At 33.5% G+C, this 25,693-nt stretch overlaps 1 protein-coding gene across 3 annotated transcripts in view; it reads right to left on the reverse strand.

The window, feature by feature from the left end:
* Positions 1-365: 365 nt before the first annotated feature.
* The window catches only part of LOC125073997 (homeobox protein SIX2), a 41,602-nt gene continuing 16,274 nt past the window's right edge, over positions 366-25,693 (reverse strand). The window contains exons 3-8 of one of the 3 annotated variants that reach the window (XM_047685152.1): positions 15,563-15,773; positions 14,547-14,674; positions 13,673-13,777; positions 11,285-11,326; positions 1,544-1,641; positions 366-568 (exon numbers count right to left, since the gene is read on the reverse strand). In XM_047685152.1, the coding sequence (XP_047541108.1) occupies positions 544-568; positions 1,544-1,641; positions 11,285-11,326; positions 13,673-13,777; positions 14,547-14,674; positions 15,563-15,773 (609 nt within the window). In that variant the 3' untranslated portion in view covers positions 366-543. Of the gene's footprint in view, positions 569-630; positions 1,726-11,267; positions 11,327-13,672; positions 13,778-14,546; positions 14,675-15,562; positions 15,774-25,693 lie in introns of those variants that run through there. The other 2 variants (XM_047685150.1, XM_047685149.1) reach the window with 2 other exon arrangements.

The raw sequence follows: 25,693 nt of genomic DNA on the forward strand, positions 1-25,693 counted from the left end.
CACTTTAAAAAAAAATCTTTTAAAACATGCCTTTTGTCAAGAAATTTTTGTTTCGATATTATCCAACAACGTGCTAGATTTTTGTTAGGAATAGGGATGCCAATAAGGGGTGGGTTTCAACTTTGACACGTGCTAATAACCGATTCAGCTCATTATACCCAAAGCTATACAAAACACATGTGAACATTTAAGTCGAACACGCTTAGGAAAATTATATCTTGTGTAGTAGGATATACTAGTTTTTATTTTATTTTTTTTAGATAGCTATACCGACAATTCGATCTCCTTATGGCTATTGGTCGTCACCGCCCATAGACATTGCCACTGTAAAAAATATTAACCATCCCTTGAATCGCCAAAGTTACACTGGCTCACTCACCCTTCAAACTGGAACACAAAAATATTAACCATTTGTGTTTAGCGATTAAATATATAATGTATGAGATAACTTATAGAAACTAAGTAACATTAAAATAACAATTTCAAATCGTAATAGCTACGCAAAGATATGGTCGTAGCTTTAGAAGGGTCGCGTTCGCTACACTAGGTCGGAGGTGTAGTCGATACCTAAAAAATAAATGTTAAAAATGAAAATGCGACGTACATATAAATAAATTTGGCAGTTTATTTTAAATTACAATAATATTATATATTGCTTAACATCTGAGTATTGTAAATTATTATAAATGAGTTAATTGAAGGATAAAAACTAAAAATAACGATAGGAAGCCAATTTATTAATCACATATTCAGACTATTCTACGTCCTCGGTTCCGAAACGTACATTGCGTTTCGTTTCATTCATTTTCGTTTCAAATGAAACGGTTTTTTTTTTCGTTGCAGTTTCAAATTAATTTGGTAATTTTTGATTTCGATATAATATTGATTAATAAAAATGTATGTATGGTTTTTTTTTTCAGTAATTGTCAACCGATTCGGACAAGAAATTGATGAAAATCACATGTTAAAACGATTCTAAATTTCACTAAGAATAAATAAAAATTTAATTACTGTACTTTATATATGACAGAATGCAAATAGCTTCCACACACTTTTCATAAACGAATTATAAAAAACAACATTAGAGCTATTCTGTAAGAACTAGAAACTCATCACGATCGTGAAATATCAGAAGTATAACATTTAAAGGACACACGCATCAAAATTTCGTATCACAATTTTACGAATGATTTACGAGTGAGAAGTGAGTTCTTACGGAGTAACTGTTTTGTTAACAGTACAGTTACCTTACAGTGATTCAATGTAGGATGTTTTGCATGTACAATGAAACTTTATCTTAGATTTGGGTCTTAATCGATGTGTATGTGTATATGATGTATTTTGTATTGTGTCGTCATTTTGAACACGCGTGTGTCGGTTGAACGTGATCATGAAATATCAGCTTTACAATTCTATATACAGTCGAGCCCCTCTTCGGGTCTCGTTTATCCAGACAGATTTAAAATAAAATACAAAACAAAACCGACACTTTTAAAACGTGTTTCGCTAACGCCACGTAAGCAGTCGACACAGTTTCTGTAGTGAATGTAGAGCGGAGGTGTGACGGCCTAGCAGGGGTGGCGGGGTCACGAGTGGTGGTACTGCAGGTGCGCCAGCGGGTGCTCGTACAGCGGGTACAGCGGCGGCGCGTGCGCGGCGGCCGCGTGCGGCGCGTCGCTGTCGTCGTCCGTCGACGAGTCCAGCTGCTTGTCGCCCGCTCCGCCGCTGCGGACACACGGTAGCGCATGTAGCACATGTTGATCTTATATCTATTCTATACTAATATTATAAATATGAAAGTAACTCTATTTGTCTGTTGATAGGACAGAAGACCGACGATTTTGTTTATTATTTATTAGCGTTGAAGCTCATTTAACAATGGTTTCAACACAAGCTGAGTGGTTTACCAATTTGGGCATCACATTCTTTCCTGTTTTTTGTCATTTTGTATATTTTTTATTTTATTTTATTATTTGTACAATGTGTATGTCCAAATATAACACCTCTGACCTTGAATTGACGTGATATCATTGGTCGAGAGCTTCAATAATCTATGATATTTTTTAACCTGTGATGATTTTGATCGTTTTTAACGGCGACGAAATGGATACCTTAGCTTTGGAAGTAAAATTAAAGTGTATAAGTAGTTCGGTGTTGTATTATTTCATTGTATTATAAGATATATTAATAAAGAACTGTTAGTAGTACACAATTTAGCAGAGTCATTAGCAATACGCATGGAATATGTAAATCTAAGTACGTAACTAATATACTACAGACTATTTTCGTGATAAAAAGTGTTGTTTTGCTTCCGTCAATATTAAGATTATTGACGGAAACCAAACAACAACGGCTTTAGGATTTTCTATTATTTCTTGTTGAAACAAATTTAACGCAAATAAAACGAGACACATCTAGTATGCAAGAGAGTCAAATGAAAATGATTTCTTTGTTTGAAATTTTCTTTAATTCTCGGTCGATTCACGATAAATATTGGTAAAATTAATAGCGAAGAAGCCCCAGCGAGTATCATGTTTCGGTCAATATAGACGGGTATAAAATGGGTAGTCGGGTTCGATCAGGCTGAAGCACAAAATGACGTATCTTCGCTGACAGGCCGCCCCTGAGGTAACTCGATACCACGGCTGCGAGCGGCCATTTTGTTTTATTTTGTTTTTTTTTTACCACCGCTAGACTTAGACTCGGATGTGAATAGACAAACAGAATTTTTTGTTCGGTAGTTGGAACTTTTAAATTTTTTTTTTAAATTTTAATATTTATAAATTGAACATGTTCTTTGTTAATATTAATAAGATTTCATCAATTGATTTAATTATCAAATATAAATTATTCTGCAATTCCTTTTCAAGCAGGTTGCTTTGATTGTTACGGAGATTTAACTTTAAGGTACCATCGTTTCGGAACGTAGATTCTATCGAAAAGGATCGGCTTGAATATGAGTCAGTATTAATCACGCTTTTTCTCAAATGAAATGCAGTCACACATTACCAATGTGTTCAATATGTTTTTATAATGGACACTTAGAGCCTAAGGCCTTAGGTGTGTAGAGCCTAAGGCTCTATACACATTTATATTCATGATTAAAAACTGTGGTCTCAGTATTAAAGTGTGGACTTAGTATTTGTTCATTTCTAGGCAGGATATGATATAAAATTAATTGTAATTTTTTGTCATACGTTGCCATTTTAATGGTCGAAAAGAATAACTACTGACTTGTCAGTTCCTCTCGGTTGAATCTACTTTCCGAACCGGTAGTTTTACATTTAATTCAACAGTGTAACATTTTTATTCACAATTTTTGTAATATAATTTATCAGATTGTATATCACGCAAACGAAATTAGATTTGAATGAGATCTTGACTTTTATAAATCTATCCAAACACAAAGGCTTTTTTTTATGAGTCTAATAAAAATTACAATTTTATACAGGGAGGGTTAAAATTTAATGAATATAACAATATTTAATATTAAATTATGTTGTAATACGTGTTCATGTGATAATTGTAGATTAGTGTTCCAAATTGAAGATAATGTCGAACAAGGTGTACGATAGTTTATGAATTAGACGATTCTAGATCTATATTTCTCATAATAACATATAATCGCTTTATCCAGAAAAATAAAATTTAATTTAATACTTTTAATGCTGTAAACTTTAATGCTTAATGCTTGTTGACTTCCAGGCAGGAGACATAACATACATAATTGTATTTAACTAACATGAAAAAGAGTAACTACTGAGTTTCTTGCTGGTTCTTCTCGGTAGAATGTACATTCCGAACCGGTGGTAGCTTTACTTTAAATAGTTTGTTAAATGACGATTCAAAAGTTCTTGTAAAAGCCTACTCGAATAAAGTATATTTTGATTTTGAATTATTATGTTTTACAAAATTTTATCTCTTTTGTTTGTAACCAATATTTGACAGCATTGGTTGAATATAATTTTATATTCTAATACTAGTGATACTACTATGATATAGTGCAACAATTGACGGGATTCTTAAAGACAATTTCAGCATTTTTTTCATACTTTTACTAGTTTTATATTTAGCCATACGACGATTACACTTTGATATACGGTAGATCACTTATTTTATGAATAAAACTTTAATTATATTTTTAAAAATTTGAATTAGAAGTAACGAAGAATGATTGTAATATTAGACGATAATAATTTGGTAATTATCAATCATATTAAGACGCAGTTTTGCAAATTAAAAAACATCGTTGAGCCTGCAAAAGTCGCTATGTGTTTTTTTCTTATTTTTAGATTGTTATGCCGTTTTAATCGTTATTTCAAAACGCCCGTACTGTAAAAACAGTTTTGTGATAACTTCAGTAACTTAGAAGTTTTAAAATTTAACTATGTGATTTTCATACATCGAAAGCTACATAAATTGGTGTAACGATTAAAACGGCATACATATCTAAAAATAAGAAAAAAAAAACACATAGCGACGTTTGCAGGCGCAACGACGAAAAGCAATACCGTATCATTTGTGTTAATTGTAAGTTGATCGAAAAATTGTAAACTGTGGCGTAAAGTTTCCCGTAAGGAGAGACGAGTCCCAAAAAACAGCTGACTCTAGTTTAGAATTCAGTGCTAACATAAAATTGTAATTACCTACTAGTTATATCAAAAGAAATTTCAATTTTTTTTTTAACCGAGCGTAAATGTAATAATACTTTTTTCGATATATAACACACTAGGTGGTAGGGCTTTGTGCGAGCCCGTCTGGGTAGGTTCCACCCACTCATCAGATATTCTACTGCCAAATAACAGTACTCTGTATTGTTGTGTTCCGATTAGGTGAGTGAGCCAGTGTAATCACAGGCACAAGGGACATAACATCTTAGTTGCCGAGGTTGGTGGCGCATAGGTGATGTAAGGAATGGTTAATATTTCTTGCAGCGCCTTTGTCATTTAAATTAATTTTCCTTGGATATATTATATACAATACTTGACAATATGCTAGAAGGCTATATTAGAGTATACTATGTTCAGAACTCTACACTTATAATTAGCATATAATGTAATTACTAACTAAACAATTCTAATCAAAAATGATAATTATACAGAGTGCTCTTATATCGATACATATAATAAAATTGGAGTGTCTGTTTGTAATATTAAAATAACCGCGTTTTACTAAATGCATATTTATGTATACACGGTACATATACCTAAATAACATTTTTTACAATTTTTGTCTATCTGTCTGTTTGTTTGTTCCGGCCAATCTCTGGAAATGCTGGACCGATTTTGACGGGACTCTCACTGGCAGATAGCTGATGTAATAAGGAGTAACCTAGGCTACTTTTATTTTAGAATAATATTATTTTATTAAATTCAAACGCGCACGAAGTCGCGGATACAGCTAGTTGAAAATATAACAGTACAAATTCACGCCATAAAACTAGTTATCTGGTGACAAAATTAACTATGACATTAAAATAGAATTCAGTTTGTCTGTCTAGCGAGATCATAAAGAATAACTATGTCAACGGACAGGGACGTACTTCGTGTACATATACCTAAAAAGGAATTTGAACAATTCGTTCGTTTTACTTGATAAAACGCCCTGTATGGCGAGATGAGCCCAAGGATATAATAAGTGATACTTAATGAAGCAATAGTAAGTAAATATAATAATCCAACCTTGGAACTAAACTACGATGGTTTATTACTTTTTACTTGTAGTTAACAGCTCCTTTAAATAAAAACAATTTTATTCGAGTAAACTTAACAGTGAAGCGTTTTTGAATCGTCGATATTTAAATACTACCACTTCACATTTTAAGCCGGAACACATCAATACTAAACATTGCTGTTTAGCAGTAGAATATATGTATGATGAGAGAATGATATCTACCAACGCTTGCACGCCCTACCACCAAATATAATGTACGTAATCAAATACACTTAAATATATAACGTTGTACGACAAATGCCATTAAAATTGCAATTTTTGCAAATGAATAAACGTTATTAATTATAAAACAAAAAGGAGTTTTCAGTACCATGGAGGTCGTATAGTTTTTTTTTTTAAATCCCAAAGTCGGCAATGAGTTCATCGAAGCACACATTTCCACTTCATCGAGCACAAAGATTTAGAAATTAGATGTTCGTCTGAGACACAATGATGGCGCCTCGCTTTAGATATTTAATACTCTGAACTACCTGTTTGTATACGGTCGAATGATTTCGAGAGGATAATACGCTTTGTATCTATTGTACAATATTTCGTTTATAATTTAGATTTACTTGAAACTAATATTGTATTATTTTAGGAGAACCTTTCAATTGCAACTTGTTACATTCAAAGTTTCGATAATGTTTTACTTCCTATACTGTTACGTGTTCTAGCTGCAATCTAACACATAATGTACGTTTTATTCTATATGTTCTATGGATTTTTTGAAAACTCAATTTGTCTATTTTAAAAAGTTTAGTATGATGAGAAGATGAGTAACGTCTTAATACAGTATAAAGTAAAGTGTTCGCAATTAATACTTTTAACCGAACGTATTAAAATCCGTGTATTTTTGCGGGATAAAAAGAATACCCGTTACTCTTAGATTTATATAGAAATTTACATCAAATATGTACAAATCAACTCATAACACGCATTACCTTTAAATTAAAAGTACGTATTAAAACCTAAATAATAAACAAATACTAAATACACATTTTCCTAGTCGGTTAAAACCATGCAAATCGTCGAGTCGAGTTCGGCCCTGTTCGCTTTTAGAGCGCAGATGTGGCGGTGTCATGTTACATACACCCGTCTCGCTCGCACGTAATGTGCTGTCTCTGTCACACCGATCGCAAACACTCCAACTGTTTATATACGGACGGGAAATAATACAGGAGAAATGTTTAACCGATTTTTAAGGTAATATATTATGAGTTTGTCAGTTGAATTATACTTTGTTAAATTCGTAATTCTAATGGTTTTGGTTTTAAATGAATGTCCCACTGCTGGGCTAAAGCTTAGAGCTCATTCCACTGCGCAGTTCCAATGCGTGTTAGAGGAGACATGTGTCAGAAATTGTCAATGGTTGATATTGAATTAACTCAGTGCCCAGGTTCAAAACAATTTATTTTACATACGAGTAGTTGAAATGTCTACGAAGCGTATTTCAAGCGTACCTACAAATCACAATAAGTTGCCAAAACTTTAACGTCTCATTCGTAACTAAAAAACGACCGGTTACTGATCTACAATTACGAACCGTAAAACATGGAGCGTAAGTGTTGTATTGTAATGAAAAGTTTTAAAACTATCAGACATTAGACGGACATATTACAGGATATGTAATTGTCAGCCTTATTTACTTAGCTCCGTGCCTACTCACAGGGTCGGATAATCCATCAGACAGTGTAGGTGTTGAATACTGAGAAATAAGGCCGAAAATTAATTGATAATGAAAATTTGAAGCCCTTATCTAGTATTTTCAAAGGTCTTTCGTATTTAATAGTAACTATTTATCTTCGTAATATAAATAAATAAATATTGGACAACATCACGTACATTACTCTGATCTCAATGTAAGTAGCTAAAGCACTTGTGTTATGGATAATCAGAAGTAACGACTGTACCACAAACACCCACATATAAAACTAATGAACTTTTTCTACATCGACTCGGCCGGGAATCGAACGCGGGACCTCGGAGTGGCATGCCCATGAAAACCGGTGTACACACTACTCGACCAAGGAGATCGTTAAGTAAATACAATTAAGAACAATTTTTAATTACGCCGAAGAAGTAGAACTTCTTACGCGCTTATCTTTTTAATAGTATATTTATTTCAAATTCCTACGTGTATAATTTTGATTTATGCTAAGTCCGCCTTGGTAGGTTACTCGTCATAATTATATTCTACCGGTAAACAGCAATGCTTGGTATTGTTGAGTGATGCGTTTTGAAGGTTAACTGAGATAGTACTACAGGCACAAGAGGGGTTACATTTTAGTTCCCAAAGTTTATGGCAATGTAAAGGCCTAAAACCTTTTATAGAAAAAAAAAAAACTTTGAGATATCTCTATGGAGCTCTATATTATACCCGCAAACTTCAGTCTCGTGAACGAGACATTCGTAGATAATGTCGTAATATCGAGCTCCATCAAAAAAAAAAAACATGATAAACGTCCCGTTTTAAATAATGATAGTAATAAAAATAGCCATGTTAATTTAAAATCTTATATTGGATATACATATATAATACTACTATGACTGACTAAAAGTAAGCAATACATATATATACTATTTCAGCTCAGTCGGTTAAAAACAAAACCATTATAAATATAAAAAAATATTTTTTTTTAATTCGGAAGCAATAATTAAAATAGACTTTATTGCGTTTAAATAGAGACTATTATCCTTTGATATTTCAAATTAAATTTCTATTATCATAAAATATACTCTATGTCGGCAGTAATAAAGTCGATTTTAGATTGTATTTGATTATTTGTTGTAAGAGTATTGTGTTACAAAGTCTAGCTGGTGGGTGAGTGCTTCCCTATATAGCTTAATACTGCAGCTTCATGTTTAATATATATGTATATGTTTATTGCTATATTATTATTATATCTCGTTGGTCTAGTGTCTGTCTTATACGGCTTCGAATCACGGCCTAGAATCAAATCCCGGGTTGCGAAATTTTAAAAATGCCAGTACACTCGGATACTGAAATGAAAAGCTACTGCAAAAGATCCTGCATTAGAACTCTTTTCGGTCGTGTATTGTTATATGATCGGATTGTTAGAGTGAGGTAACAAATGTAAGTACACTATAATGTCTTGCGTAGTCGGCTAGTCTTAGCCTGAATTATTGACTTCCAGGCAGGATATATTACATACATATGTAATTGTATTTAACTAACATTACTTTGTATTTTTAAATGTTGATAAAGAGTAACTACTGAGTTTGTTCTCGGTAGAATCTGCATTCCGAACCGGCGGTAGCATCACTTAATATAGTTTGTTAAACGACGATTCAAAAGTGCTTGTAAAAGCCTACTTGAATAAAGTATATTTTGATTTTGGGCATAATCAACCAGGAGTACATCATCTTTATAATTATGTAAGATGAATTGCTTTACAATTTGTACAACCTTGTAAATTAATGATATATTTTAACGGCAGTTCATTTATGTAAGTACCAAACATGTTCTTAGAACTAACATAAACAACATAAAAACTAAAAGTTTATATTTCTTCTTGCCCCCATAGAGTACCATCACGTAAGTGGTAGCACTCACAGACATAAGAACTCGCATTGTAAGAAGTATTAATAATTCGTTACATCGCCAATGCGCCTTAACCTTGGGAGTTAAGACTTTATGACTAGTTTCTGTAGTTAAACTGACTCATTAATCCTTCAAACCGGAACACAACAACAAAATATACTTTATTCAAGTAGGCTTTTGAATCGTCATTTAACAAACTATTTAAAGTAAAGCTACCACCGAGAAGAACCGACAAGAAACTCAATGGTACTAGTACGGTACTCTTTTTCAACATCTAAAAATACAGTCATGTTAGTTAAATACTAAACTATAGTTATATACTCCTGCCTGGAAGTCAACAAGCATTAACTCCACGCTTTTTTATCATCAATATAATCTTGTATCGAATGATATGCCTTCTTTACCAATTTTTTTTTTTGTCAAATGACTTGAATCTATGAAACGGCAAAGTTAAAAATGTCTGCGGAATTTTATTATAGAAGCGGATACCTTGCCCCGAGAATGATGTTCTTAGCTTATCCTTACTTCTTGTGCGCATACAATGATTATCACTGATTTTATCAAAGTGATCAATGTTACTGTGTTTGTTAAAAACATCCCGAAGAGAGTCTCTAGCTCCAAGATTATAAATAGACCGGATTGTTCTCCTTTGTAAAATAAAAACAGATTCAATATCTGCAGAATTACTCCAAAGTAATATGCCATATGACATAACACTGTGATACTATACAACACTAATTATTACCGTTTAGCAGTAGAAAACCTAATGAGAGTGCATTAACCTTTCACACGGCCTTACACAAAGCCCTATAATCAAGTATTTAGATATATATATTTTTATAATACAACATTATTACACTTGACTACTTAAAGTACCAATAACACTATAGTCAACGTTCAAAACGAAAATTTTTGGCCAATCAGTACACATAAGTTTTCGACCAATGATATCGCGTCGATTCCAAGTCAAATTTGTTTATTCCTCCTGTGATTGGAAAAGGCGATATGTAACCAGAAGTTGTTGTTTAAGGAAATATATTTTAATAATTAGAAGGATTATAGTGTGTACTCAGGCCCATCGTAACCCAGGGTGAGCAAAAAGTCCCGGCCGCCACGTGTTGGGGAACCTCCAATATTGGTTACATTAACAGCCTGTAAACTTTCCACTGCTAGGCTAAGGCCTCCTCTCCCTTTGAGGAGAAGGTTTGGAGCAAATTCCACCACGCTGCTCCAATGCGGGTTGGTAGATACACATGTAGCAACAGGTTTCCTCACGATATTTTCGTTCACCGCCGACCACGAGATGAATTATAAACACAAATAAAGCACATGAAAATTCAGTGGTGCTTGCCTGTGTTTCAAACCGCAATCATCGGTTAAGATATACGCGTTCTAACCACTGGGCCATCCACCAACCCGCACTGGAGCAGCGTGGTGGAATATGCTCCAAACGTTCTCCTCAAAAAGGAGAGGAGGCCTCAGCCCAGCAGTGGGAAATTTACAGGCTGCTAATGTAATATAAATAATAATTTAAGTAACACTGCTTGCACCCCCTGACGTTTGTTGTGCTTAAGACGGAACTGACGATAGTGATGTTCAGTATTAATTTTAATACTAATAAATATTAAAAAAGGAGCTGTTTCTGGTTGAGTTCAACGATTTCTTTAAACTTTCTATATTCAAACGGGCACAGTGTTTATCGATGTAGACACACTATTCTCTAACTGAATTCGATTTAAGATTTTAACTTATAGCCTTACTAAATATATCTCTATAATACTAGTACCCTATTTAATCTATGTAGGCCTAACTATGTCTCATTTACTTGCAAATTGAAAACTACAACGGAAAATAAGCATCTGATCTTTCTATTGATTGAGCGTCTACGTCACGAAAGGGGTACCAACCGGACCTGTAGGTTAGGGACCTCGTGATGAGTCGTTTAGTGGTATTTCGCGTATATAATATATGTATATAGATAAACACTCACCTGTCTTTATGTTCGGCTTGTCTGTCCCTTTGTCGCCTGTTTTTAAACCAATTCGACACCTGAAATAATTAATATAGCGGTTAATCTATTTTACAAGTTATAACGTTCCATATTGTCTGGTTTCAAATCAATATTAGGATCTAAAGCCTATTCCAATGGAAGTAAAACCTCAGATTTACCTATTTCATGCGATTTGCCAATAACTCAGCTATATTGTCAACTGCTACTAAGAGTTTATGATTGATATACTTTTATTTCATACCGTCAGTAGGTATCAAAAAAGGATACCATTGAAAACCAGCATTAGGTGTCCACACCTATGAATTGCTGAATGGTATACCTATTTGGGACACGTCATATACCTATATTGTACTTGTTCTTTTTCTTTTTTTTTTTTTTTATATCGTTACTTTTTTTATTGTTCATTTTATTTATTTTTTTTTTTTTATGTAAATGATAAGTTATTAGTACTTAAGTTATTTCTTTTTATTATTATTATTTTTTACTTTTTATTTTGTACCTAATTGTCATTTTGTCCCAAATAAAAGTGTTCTTTCTTTCTTTCTATTTATAATACAATTCCAAAATTCCGGTAAGAGTTTCATCGACGCTTAAAACGCATTTTTTTCGCAAATCCACAGTGAATATCATAGATTAATCAAGCTCTCGACCAATGATATCGCGTTAATTTGCTATCTAATGTTGTTTACTTGGCTTTTCTCCTGTTATGGTTGGAAAAGAGTATAAAATAAACTTAACAATTGATATCTTATTAGTCTTTACTCTTAGTCTCACGCACATGAAGATGTCTTGTAAGGATATGTGTCGCTCACACACACTAACGCACGCCATCATTATAACGTGGGGGGGGGGGCTTCGTGAATGAATATCTATAACTAATATATTTAATAAATGATATGTTATACGTTACATTTGTTATAAGTACGCAAGTATGTATTATAATCAGATAACGGTTCATATGTTTCCTGTGTACAGTACACTTTATAAAATTAAAATAAACCCATGATGAAATTTGACCACCACCAAACGACATTGGAGCAGCGTGGTGGGATAAGAGCTATGAACTATTGACATATTGTTACTACTTACAACGTTTTTTTTAATCATATAAAGCATTCATTACATCAGGAATACGCCGCCAGCATTAGGAACTAAGATGTTATATCTCTTATGCTTGTAATTAAACTACAGTACCAGGTATCGGCCAGACGGGATTGCATATAATTAAATTATTTTATAGCTATTATTTAGGAAACCTAAGACCTACTCACCCAGGCGATTTATACGCGGACGAAATCGCGCGTAGAAAACTAGTATTTAACAAAGACTTGTGTATTTAAAGGCTCTTTGGTAATGTATTGTCTTTGACATAGTCGAACCTCTCTATTGCTACAGTTCGTCAACATATAAATATAATTGAAAAACGTTATCAGATATTTCGGTGAGCGTTTTCGTCATAAGTATACTCGATTTCAACAAACGTTGAATAAACTTGACTGTAACATAATCTATTGGGTTTTGAGGAAGCGGTAGATGGGTATCGCGTTACTCGTCTCACCGCAAACGCGATGTGGAAAAAATGCTCAATATAACTAACTGTCGTTCATGACTTTTCACGTCCTAAAACTCAGAGGAATAGGAATATTACTTCTGAACATCAGATTCATAATGTTCTAGGATTCAATATTTTAAACATACAATCTGTAGTAAATGAGGATACTTTTTTTTAAATTGGTACCGAAAAAATACTTAGCCAATATTTATATCACTTATACTAGACTAGCAATCTGCCTGGCTTCGTACGTTTGCAATGCTAATACTAAATATACTACAGAATGTCTTAATTTAAAACTTTCATAGTTTTTTTAGTTAGTTACGGACCATATTGATCTATATTAAATGCCCAATGTATTCAAGATACTTAATTGGATAAGGATTAACGCTTAAAATTGCTTTGTAAATAAGCCAATATTTCTCGTCAAAAGTAAAGTCCTCTCGAATCACTCTATCTATTAAAAAAAATCGCATCAAAACGTCCTTGCGTAGATTTACAGATCTAAGCATACATAGGGGCAGACAGACAGCGGGAAGCGACTTTGTTTTATAGATGTAGCGTGTTTCGGAAAAAGTTTTACTATGTAATGTTACGATACAAGTAATTTAATTTCATGCGCTTTTAATGTCGTGACATCAAGCAATAGTATAGCATTGTTGCTTGAAGGGAGAGTGAGCCAGTGATACTACAGGCGCTAGAGACATAAGATCTTCGTACCATCTATAGGTGGTGGTAACCCCTTACCATCAGATTAACAGTTGGAAGACGCTTTTATCATGCTTTCCGTTTGAATCATCGATGGCAAGTTGGAAGTGATAATGCAACCTACCTGTACTGTGGTGAGGCCGGTCGTCTCCGCCAGTTCCCTCTTCTCCCGCGGCGACGGATACGGGTTGTGGAGGTACCAATCGCGGAGGACGGTGCGTGATTTTTCCTGTTATAGAGAAAGAGGTCTTAATAATGTGACACTATTACAGAACTTTTTTTTAAACATGGGAATTAGATAGCTCAATATATGATTTGAGGGTCTAATTTCTTAACCAATGTGAACTGAAACGGCCACACTGTTTCATGTGTAATATTTTTTTTATATTCGTATATAATTTAACTATTCATTCTTTATCCACAGATCAACTTAGATCCCAAAATTGGTGGCGCATTGGCGACGTAAATAGATAAAATGAGCGATGGTGACCATATCACTTGGCCTATATACACGGACCCCACCAATTTAAAAAGAGATTATAGGGATTTAGATATGAGAGATTATATTGATGATTAAAGATTATTTACCAGTGTTCATGCACCTTATTAAACTTAGCAAAGAAAAACAGTATCACGAATTATTTATTCATTACAGTGATGGGAGGAGAGGAGGAGAGGAGGAGATGTGATCTCATTATTAAAACACAATTTCTATCAGGCAACCGAAGAGTAAAAGAAATGTTCCTGCAAAAGCAGGTAAGGATACAAGTAGCTTTAACTGCAAAAGTGTTAGGTATTCGTATCAAGTCTATCTGCCTATATTAAACCAGAGCGTGCAAATAAACCCTAGGCTCCGCTCGTCTCCTCGCCGAAATGGTTAAGTCTGAAACCAGCGGTGAAATGCCTGAAAAGATCTCTTACAAAGCTTATTTGGGGAGAAGGGTGATTGGCAGAACATTACTTGCACCCGGACGCCCGGGTCTGACTGTATACTTTACCTTAAAACAATAACTAGTTTCTTCACCATCCCAAATTGTCCTGGGTAAGGGGAACTTGCGTCGAACTCTGTACTTCCCGACGGCGCCCAGCGGCCGACCTCTTAGTCTTTCAGCTTCCAAATAATGTGCTGATAGGAGTAAATTATTTATTTCTTTACATGTGATCACAATATAACGTATCCTTCTATAACATCTGGTATTAAGTGAGATGGTATAATGGCTCTACTTGATCTAAATTCGACCTTTGATTCGATTATTCGAAAATATTGAATTAAATTTTAAAATCTATATAAGAACAACCGGCACAAATACTCAGTAATGACTCTTTTATAATCATAAAACAATTTTATTACGTTAATTAAGTAAAGTAAAATTTTGTTATCTATCATCATAAGCATATATGTATATAAATTCTTAGTTAAACGAGTACGTCTATTATTCAGGCCTTTTATTCTCACTTTCGTGAACATTTTTAGGTTGGCTTACAGTATACTGAAACTTCCAGCCACGTTTTTCGAAATGGCGCAGTAAATTGACAGTCACGCCCAAAAGTCAACTGAGATGCAATACAAAATAAAATACTGATCTATAGATCAATGTGCGCTGGATGTTAGGCAGGGCCGGATCTACCGCACCGTACCGTATTGTGCAAAACACAGTATTTGTATAAATAAATATCTAGTAATAATAGACTTTTCGAGCCGAGATGGCCCAGTGGCTAGAACGCGTGCATCTCGTGCTCGGCGGTGAAGGAAAACATCGTGAGGAAACCTGCATGTGTCTAATTTCAACGAAATTCTGCCACATGTGTATTCCGCCAACCCGCATTGGAGCAGCGTGGTGGAATATGCTCCAAACCTTCTCCTCAAAGGGAGAGGAGGCCTTTATCCCAGCAGTGGGACATTTACGGGCTGCTAATGAAAAAAAAAAATAGACTTTGACAGGGCGAATTCAGAAAAACAACAAGAATTCTTTTGTTTGCAGTTCGTAAAAATACAAGCAAAATAATAGTATACCTTTCATCCAAAGTTCTTGAAGATTGGAATGGTTGTGGGCGCTGAAATTGTGCGATTCCAACAATCGATATAACTCCTTAAAATTTCCTCTGTGGAAGGCGACCATGGCCTTCGCTTTGAGCACAGACTCATGGGCATGGAGACGTTCACACGCCGGGAGGGACCAGAGGAACCTCCCTAGCCTCTCTATGTTGCCAGCTTGTTGGAGCACCTGTGGAATTATAATTTATGAGTAAACCGCTTTCTATAGTAGAAAAAAAAATATTTTTACCAATTTTAAAGCCATTTTTTGGTAAATAAATTTGTCATACATATATACAGCCTGCGGCTCAACATACTATGCGGTTCAGAACGGCGACAATGCTAAACTAAACACTATTACTATTCAATACCATTCAAAACTTTTTTAACATGAATTAATTTTTGTTTGTATAAAATAATATATAATGTCTAACGGCCAAATAAGCCACCTGATGGCAAGTGGTTACCACCGCCCATAGATATTAACGCTGTAAGGAATATACATATAACCATTCCTTGCATCGGCAATGCGCCACCAATTATGGGAACTAAGATGTTATCCCTTATATATCCCTTGCACCTGTAGTTACACTGAATCACAAACCCTTTATAACAATATACTAATACTAGCTATTTGCCGGAAGAATTTCTTACAACTGCCTGGTGCCTGGTACCCAACATGCACAAAGCCCTACCACCAAGTTAAATCTTGGCAATACTGGCTAGCCAACTGTGGTAAGCCAAATGGTAAACAAATGTAACCCCTAAGAGATACGGTTTGAAATTAATGTTTTTGATCTGTATCGATATCTTCATCTGTTTTGAAGATGTTGATATTATTCAAAATACTGCTGACTTGAAATGTAAGCAACTGTTCTAAGCATCTAGTTTCATTTAATGTTATTAAAAATTTTATTATCACATGAAAGAAAATTTTTGGAGACGGATTTTATTACAATTAGTTTGATGTAAGTCCTAATCTCATTTATATTTCTGTCGTTAGAAACTTTACTTTTTCTAAGAGCATCGTATCACACATAGTACAAACGTTACATCTGAGAATTTTTTATTGAGAATCATTGATTTCTTTTACCGCCGAGGACGAGATGAATTTTTAACTCTGCCTATTAGGGATTGTACCCGCAATAATTGGTTGAGATCCACATGTTCTAGCTATTTGTTCTAGCTATTTGCCATGCTTTTTTCTCTATATAGATATATGTATCTGTACCGAATGATGTTCTTTGTATAATAATATTTTCACCTAGAGGTAATTTTATTTATAAAATTAGTCAATTTATTTGAAAACGTATAAAGCAATTACCGAAACCATTTAAATAATGTTCTATTAAGATTTTCTATGTAACAAAAGATTGTATTATTTGCACCGCCTTCAAACGTCTGCAGAAAACGTTATTTATTTAGGTTCAGCAAAAAACCGGATATCTCTTGAAGCATGTGCAAAACTATTTGTTTGTATAGCGAATATGGGACCACCCCGGGGCTTGGATTAAATGTTTTTAAAGTTTCACTAACAAATTTTTCTAACTTTTGTTTACTCTTGATCTTAAATCTTCAGACATGTGGTATACAGTGAATAAGGCCTAAATCATACTGTAAATGTCGTTAATAACACCATCAGTACTTAGAGCTTCAACCACCAGAAATTCCCGAGGGAGAAGCGTCAAGTAGGCCGTGAGTTCTGCATATATATATATGGTTTTTCTTGCAGTGCTATTAACTTCTAAAGAAGACGATAGTGATCTTTTAAACATCCTTTCATCACATCCTAATAATTGTAAAGAGTACAAGTTGATCTTAATTTTTACTTTCACCTAATAATTTGAATGAATATTTTAGTATTTCTGTTTGTTATATTTTGGTTTAGAATGATACGGTGAGTGAACTTATAGTATGTGTTTATGATAAAAGTCAGTGGCTAAAAGATATAAAATCTTAGTTTAGTAAGTTCCTGAGGTTAGTAGTGCATTGACGACGTGGAGGATTGTTAATAAATCTAACAGTACTAATGTCAATGGTGACTCTATATCAGGTGGCCCTTTTGATAGTTTGTCTACATATTATCAATAAGAACATAATGCATGATTTTTCGTTAATAACTAAAACATTTTATATTTTATTACCAATTACGAGCCAGTGGTAGCACTTACATCGTAACCGATAATTGTAAATCCAAACCCAGGCAAGCACTACTGAATTTTCATGTGCTTAATTTGTGTTTATAATTCACCAGCATGTGTCTAATTTCAACGAATTTCTGCCACATGTGAATCTGCCAACCCACATTGGAGCAGCGTGCTGGAATATGCTCCTAATCTTCTAAACGGGAGAGGAGGCCTTAGCCCAGCAGTGGAAAAATTACAGGCTGTTACTGTGTATATATATCAAAAACTGGTACACTATTCAATTTATTTTACAACATGTATATTGTAGACTGCCTCATTGTAAAGTGGTGAAAAATGCTACAATCCTTCTCTTCTCTTCTCAAGAGGAGTGTCCAGCACTCTTTCGTTGCTCGTTTGTTCCTATATATACTTTTAATAACGTTATACTTATAACCCTATTAAATGATAGCCACTGTCAGTATTTTTATTTATAAACAATAATGTCACACATGGATTCGAAGCCAAAGTAAAAATCTTTATCCAATAATAAGTACTGCTTATTTGTCACAAATGATGATTGTCATCTAAAGATTCCAAAAATACCTCACATTTAAGGATAACATCTCAAAGAGACATTGCACCTTTATTTTTTTCTCATCGTTACTTTGTTTGAGATTAAATAATGAAATGAAAATGGCCTGAAGGCGATCATTTCATTCTGAAATGATATCAAGTAAGATTAAAGATGAAGATTATTTCTTATTTTATACAAGCGACCCATCCCGGCTTCGCTTAACAAGAATATATTGAGTAAATATATTTATTTATTTATTAACTTATTTTAACTTTGCCGATAAATCAATTCAAAATAAGTTTAATAAATAAAGGGTATTATTCAACAAAAGGTTTTATAAATGATACAAAAGCGTGGAGCTAATTCTTATCGTTTCAGGCAGGATATTTTATATATATAATTCTATTTAACTAACATAATACATCTCCAATGTCGAAAAAGGGTAACTACTGAGTTTCTACATGCCGAGAATCTACATGCCGAACCGGTGGTAGATTTATGTTGAGACAGTTCTGTAAAATGATGATTTAAAAGTGCTTGAAAAAGCCTACTTGAATCAAGTATTACATATTTCGACTTTTTATTTTTATATATAATCGGCGAAAACGATTTTTTTCGTCATACATAATTTGGAAACGGTGATATCTACCTAAAGAATTTATTTGGATGTCACAGTGCGAAAGACAATATTTATCTATATATATTGCAAGATAACAAAATATATATACAGAAGGTGTTATACTAATTTGTTATAGATAAAAATAGTTATTACGATTGTATCTTAGAAGATAAAAAATAATGCTTCGATGATTTTTTCCGTAGGCTTTTTTAAGACTAACAATAATAATTGCTGAAACATTATTTTGATTCAAAGTTAAGCCAGCTTTGGCCACGTATGCGTTAATCAGTATTTTGGCTAATAAAACGTTCTAGTTCAGCCATTTTGTATAAAATATTTACAAATTATTACATAGTATAAAACAAAGTCGCTTACCGTTGTCTGACCCTATGTATGCTTAGATCTTTAAAATTACACAACGGATTTTGATAAGGTTCTTTTTAAATGATAGATCGGTTCAAAATGAAGGTTTGTATGTATAACACATGCGTAATATAGTAGAGACACACTTTATAGGTTTCTAAAATGATGTCGTAAATAAACACATTTTTGCGCTTACATTGCAAGATTGCTGGCGCAACGCTACGAGATAGTTCAAAATAATGTATTAAAGTATTGTACACCTTGAAAAGGTCTTCAAAAAATGCCGCAATGGTATATTATGTCTATCTCTTAGGGATAACCCACAATAACTATTTTTTATCTTTTACTTTTTACGAGAAATAATGGCTTATTTTCGAAGCGATTTTCAGCAATACAGCATTAATCCTCATCCAATTAAGTATGTACCTTAAATACATTGAGCATTTTATATAGATCAATACGGCCTTGGCCTATTAGAGCATGTAATTTAAAGGAAAATTTTCGAAGATATTACAGATTTAAAACGCAGGACATAGCGGTTTGTATTGCCTGACTGAAAAACTGTGAACGTTGTTAAGACATTCTGTAGTATATTTAGTGGCGGCTTAGCACCCGTGCGAAACTGGTGCGGGTCGCTAGTTATATATAATACACCCTCTTGATTAACACAAATATCGCTCTTTGTTTTAGTGAAATACGCACCAAAATCCGTTGAGCGATTGAGAATAAGAGAACGGAGATACAGACTGAGGCAAGAAAGCGACTTAGAGCACTATTTATATAATCATATACATATATATATATATATATAGATTTCATAATGATTGAATGTTTAATTATTTTGTAAAAGCGTACACATTTTTTTTAACACAAATCTTTTAAACCCTGAGTAAAAAAAAGGTTGTTTTTTGTGTTTATTGCAATGACACAGTTTCTGGTAAAAAAATTTGTATTTTAGCTAGGCGCTGGCCTTTGTCAAACTCGCACATCAAAATGTTCGCACAATATTCAAATCTAGCCAAAAGCTCTCTTGACCACGATGCTCATTATTATGAGCTATATATTGAGTAGGGCTAGTAAATATGTAAATATTTACTAGCAATAAATTGCACGAATAGCTCTTCGGATTTAGGTGTATTGGGAACTCAATGCGTTTAATAAACTTTGCCAAAATGCATGTTTCATTTGTTATCGTCCTTATTGTAAATATAGAACGAGTTTAGAGGTTACAGTTGGATCCAATGCCAGTCGCTATGCTAGGATTATGTTTATACGTTTGTTTCTTTGGACGATTGTATTGGAGTGTGTTTTTTATATTATTATTTATCATAGAAAAAACAACTTGACAGATTGTCTTCCGAATAAACAAATCTTAAAAGTTAAAATTAATACCATTTTTTTTTATTTGTTACTAAAATATAGATGAATATAATATAGTTGCCCATGTAGACTTCATCCCGAGATGTTTTAACCAATGAGATATAAGTATTATAATATATCCATGTTTTTGCTGTACTTGGTGCTAGGGCTTGCAAGCCCGTCTTGATAGACACCATCAACTCATAAGAAATTCTTCCGACAAACAACAGTACTTTATGGTTGTATTCCGGGTATATTTTCAGGGTGAGTGAGTCAGTGTATCAACAGACAACACAGACATGACAGTTCCCAAGGTGGCGGCCCATTGACGATGACTATGCATTGGCAATAACCATCAGGTGACCCATTTGCCACTCCACATGTATATCATATATATACATACGTAAATATAATATTAATGCTCTATGCATTATTATTTTTTACACAACACGGCCTGCTTTTTTATGTATAACTCGTGATATTTCTGCAAAATGGAAAACGTCATATTATTCTGCATATAATGTTATTGTAATTCATTGGTTTGGCCGTTAAAGAGCGACAGACAGAGTTACTTTCACATTTATAATATTAATATTGATTTTAATATTTAGATTGTCAATGGTTAGTAACTACTGTACATCATTTGGGCTATTTATTTCGGCCTATGTTACTTAAATTTAAAAATGTTACATTTTAAAGCAAACATAACCTATACATAAGATGCTAACAAAGAATTTCTAGAACTGTTCGTTCTTTCCAAGATATCTCCCACGTTCAGCCAAACAAAATATCCTATTCTTAGAAAGCTGATTGAACATATTACAACCAAACTGTTACTATACAACCGATTGCGGTAGAGTTAGCAATGGAGGCATATAGAGGCCATTAGCGAAATAGAGAATTGTGTATAACTTCTCTTTCGCCTTATAAAAGTAAATTTTCTTAATATGCCAGTCAGCCAAATGCAAAGTTTATCGTTGGTCTCACGGTTAGATGACTTTTTTGGGGTTTGTCTTACCGATCTGGTCAAGTAATTGACCGTCAGTCACTTAATGTAACGCAGCCGCTATCCATACTATATTTGTGCTGCAGAAAAGGGCTATTCGCGCAATCTATAACCTAGGAGCTAAAGAATCATTAAGGTATAAATTTAAAGATATCAAAATATTAAATATAATAATAATATTTTATATGTACGGAAAAATATTAATGATTTTATGAGAAAATTAGATTCTCATAGCATTGGTACAATGAACAAACACAAATTTGTTACTCCTGTTACTCGACTGCATAGAGTCGGTAACACTTTTGTAGGGCATAGGTATACGGTTCTAAAAAGCGTTCAAAATGCTTCTGTAGCCAAATTAAAAAAAAATGTTAAGGAACGCTTGTGTGCAAAAGGTAGCGAGTTTATAATTGATAGCACACTTTGGGAATGAAACGATCGCCTTTTGGCTATTTTTATTCATATTCAATATATGTATTTAATTAGTTTGACAAAAAAATGACCCGCTGACTTTCTTTCGCCGGTTCTTCTCAGGTCAGGGTGTTTCCTTTCCCGAACAGGTGATAGTGTTAAATTTGACAATCAATAAGTAAGTGTAATGCTTCTATATATAAATGCTTCTATATTGAATGGAATTGGAGCTCGAGTTTGATGGTGTTGATGTTTTTTAGATGGACAAAAGCGTCAGAGTACTGCTTACATCCGGCTGTTTGTCGTTTTTAAAAAGTAGGCTGAGAGTCAGGAGACTTATAATTATTACATTTAATAAAGAATCAATTACTTGTACGGTTAATTGTACTCCAAACACCATATATTCATATATGAGTCCACCATTCCACCAGCATTAAATTTAAGCATTATTGTTGTTTCATATTTTAACCATTTCTTTCATCGCCAATGCCCTACCAACCTTGGGATAATAAGCACTGGATCTCAAGTAAAACTGTTAGGCGGTATAACATCTGATTAGTCGGTGGTACCTTCCCAGATGGGCTTGCCCAAAGCCGAGCCCAATTCTACATAAGCGAAAAGAGGAACCTCTTTTTGCTTATTTTCTTTGGGTGTCAAATGTTCCATAAAAACAACTGAACGAATGAACGAAAACTCTACATGGTATCATTCGTAGAAGGTATAGACTAAGATTTTTTTTTTTTTATTCTTGGATTAAATTATAAAAAAAACTTGTAAAACCCCCACCAAACGTCACCCTTGTTAAGTATTAAGCTCGTTAACATATTAATATACACTATTAGTGACAGGTTGCGGAACAGCAGGGTTCCCATTGTATGTACCCCTTGTATAACTTTTAATGTATGGTTTCAAATCCCATCACTTACGGTCGTCATTAATTCACCTTAACAAGATGTACTTTTAGATTTTAAAATGAACATCATATTTTGTTTTTTTTTTTAATCGAACGAAATTTCAATTTTTTTTTGGCAAAGTGTGATAACATCTATTTGAAATAACATCAGCATTTAAAAGAGTGAGTTATTTTTTTTTTAATATCCCTATTTTTTTTTATATATTCCTAATTGTATTTCATCGTAAAAATAATTATTTTTATTTATTTAATTTAAAGTGAAAAAATATTTTATATTAATTGACGTATAGACTATAAATAAAACACATAAAAAACAATTTCGTAACACAAAGTATCATTTTAATGACATTATCTCTACCTACTTAAATGTCTGTTGCTTTTTCAGATCCAAACCAGTGAACCGATTTTGATGAAACTTCATATGTAGCAACCCCAAGGAAGGAAATCGGCTACTATTTTATGCCTAACACCCGAAAATCAACCCCTAATATGCGAACTAAGGCGCGGGCGACAACTAGGTAAATATACGTATAAAAATCAATAAAATAAAAAATTTAAGAATGGAACTATAATAACAATTACTTAATAGGAGCAAATAGTTCATTTAAATAACACATATAAGATATAACAGCAAGGAAAGCACGTCTGTGTAGATACATTACAAAATATCCTCTTAGCCGAAGGACGTCCACTGCTGGACATAGGCCTCCTCCAAAGATCGCCACAACGACCGGTCTTGTGCAGCCCGCAACTTTAATAATGAATACTGTAATGTATCTTTTTATTATCTTGATTGTTTATATTTAAGACGTATCTGTGAGTTTAAATTCAGGCAACACCACAATCGACATTTAAGGATTACAGATAACAATGTAAAATTTCAATTGACTTTTAGTTTTCAAAATCAAATACTTTATTCAAGTAGGCCTTTACCATCACAATTGAATCAGTCATTTAACAGAACTATATTAAAAGAAAAGCTTCCAACGGTTCGAAGTGTAGATTCAACCGAGAAGAACCAGCAAAAAGTAAACAGTTACTTTTTTCTAACATTTGAAATATACTATATTTGTTAAATACATATCATATATCCCGCCTGAAAGTCAACATATATGTTTATTTCTTTAACTTGCTTAACTGTATCGAGGATATTTATCATGATGTGCCATGATAAATATTCAAACACAATTGCAACATTTTATTACAAAGAAAATTTACTTGGTGGCAGGGCTTTGTACAAGTCTTCCTGGGTAAAAAATCATATATTCTACGGCAAACGGCCATACTTAGTTTTGTTATGTTCCAATTTGAAGGTCGGGACAGTGTAATCACAGGCACAGGGACATTATAACTTAGTTCCTGAGGTTTATTATTTCTTTTTTTTGACAACTTTACATATATTACTCTGATCCCAATGGCTAAAGCAATTGTGTTATGGAAAATCAGAAGTAGCGACGGTACCACATACACCCAGACCCAAGACAACATAGAAAACTAATTAACTTTTTCTACATCGACTCGGCCGGGAATCGAACCCGGGACCTCGGAGTGGCGTACCCATGAAAACCGGTGTACACACTACTCGACCACGGAGGTTGGCAATTGACCATGTAAGGAATGGTAATTATTAATTGATCGGCGCCAAGGTCTATGTTCGGTGGTGACTAAAGATCATACGGCCTATTTGCCTGCCATAGGTAGGGGCTATTTCATAAAAAGAGAAAAAAAACTTTTAAATTATATCAAAAAATTATAAGTATTATCATCAAATTCCTAATTTATGTATAAATAATCCAATTAAAATCGAACTGTCTTCTGGTATTTTTGTTATTATTGAAAACTTTATGCACCGGAAATATTACGATCAAGTTGTCTGTTATTCAAATTGTTAAATTGAAACAAAGTCACGACTCATGGCTTGTGTAACACAATGATAACGTAACAACCCCTAAATCTCATTATTTCCACCATCCCTGTTATTTGAGGGCACGAAATTAGTGGTAACTGATACCATCCATTAGAGGGCTCGGCTCAATGAAATTCACAACAGCCAAATATACAATGTTATTATTTTATGTGTATATTATCGACTTACGTTTTGTAGCTAAGTTGAATTTATTAACATAATATCGGTTGCGGAAATAGATATATCTATATGAATATTATACAGAGGTAACATTTATTTGTTTTTATTTAAGGGGTAATCCCGGGAAATAACAATACAATTAAAAAATTATATATCGCTTATAAAAAGCTTCATTATTGCCGAGTGCTATCTTTATAATGTATAATTACGTTTTGTAACTAAGTTCTATTTACCAATATTATATCTAATATTACACAGAGGTAACATTTATTTATTTGTATTTAAAGGGTAATCCCCGAAACAAAGAACCAAATGAAAAAAAGAATCGCTGATTAATGGCTACATTATTCCTACGTGCTCTAGGGTATAAATTTTATTTACATTGTAACATTTTCTTTATTAATAATTTGCAGTCGTGTGAAGACGGAGCTAGTCGCTAGTGTAGAAATAATATATTACAATGTTTTCATCATGAAACATATACTTGATGAAGTTTAATATTTATGAGGGGAAACCTTATGATAAAAATTGCGCATGATAAATAAAGTAACAGCCGTAAAATGTCCCACTGCTGGTTTTAAAGCCTCCTGCCTTTTTGAGCTTATTACATCACGCTAAACCAATACGGATTACTGGATAAATACTATTAAATA

The sequence above is a fragment of the Vanessa atalanta genome, chromosome 26, assembly GCF_905147765.1.
Source record: "Vanessa atalanta chromosome 26, ilVanAtal1.2, whole genome shotgun sequence".
NCBI lineage: Eukaryota > Metazoa > Arthropoda > Insecta > Lepidoptera > Nymphalidae > Vanessa > Vanessa atalanta.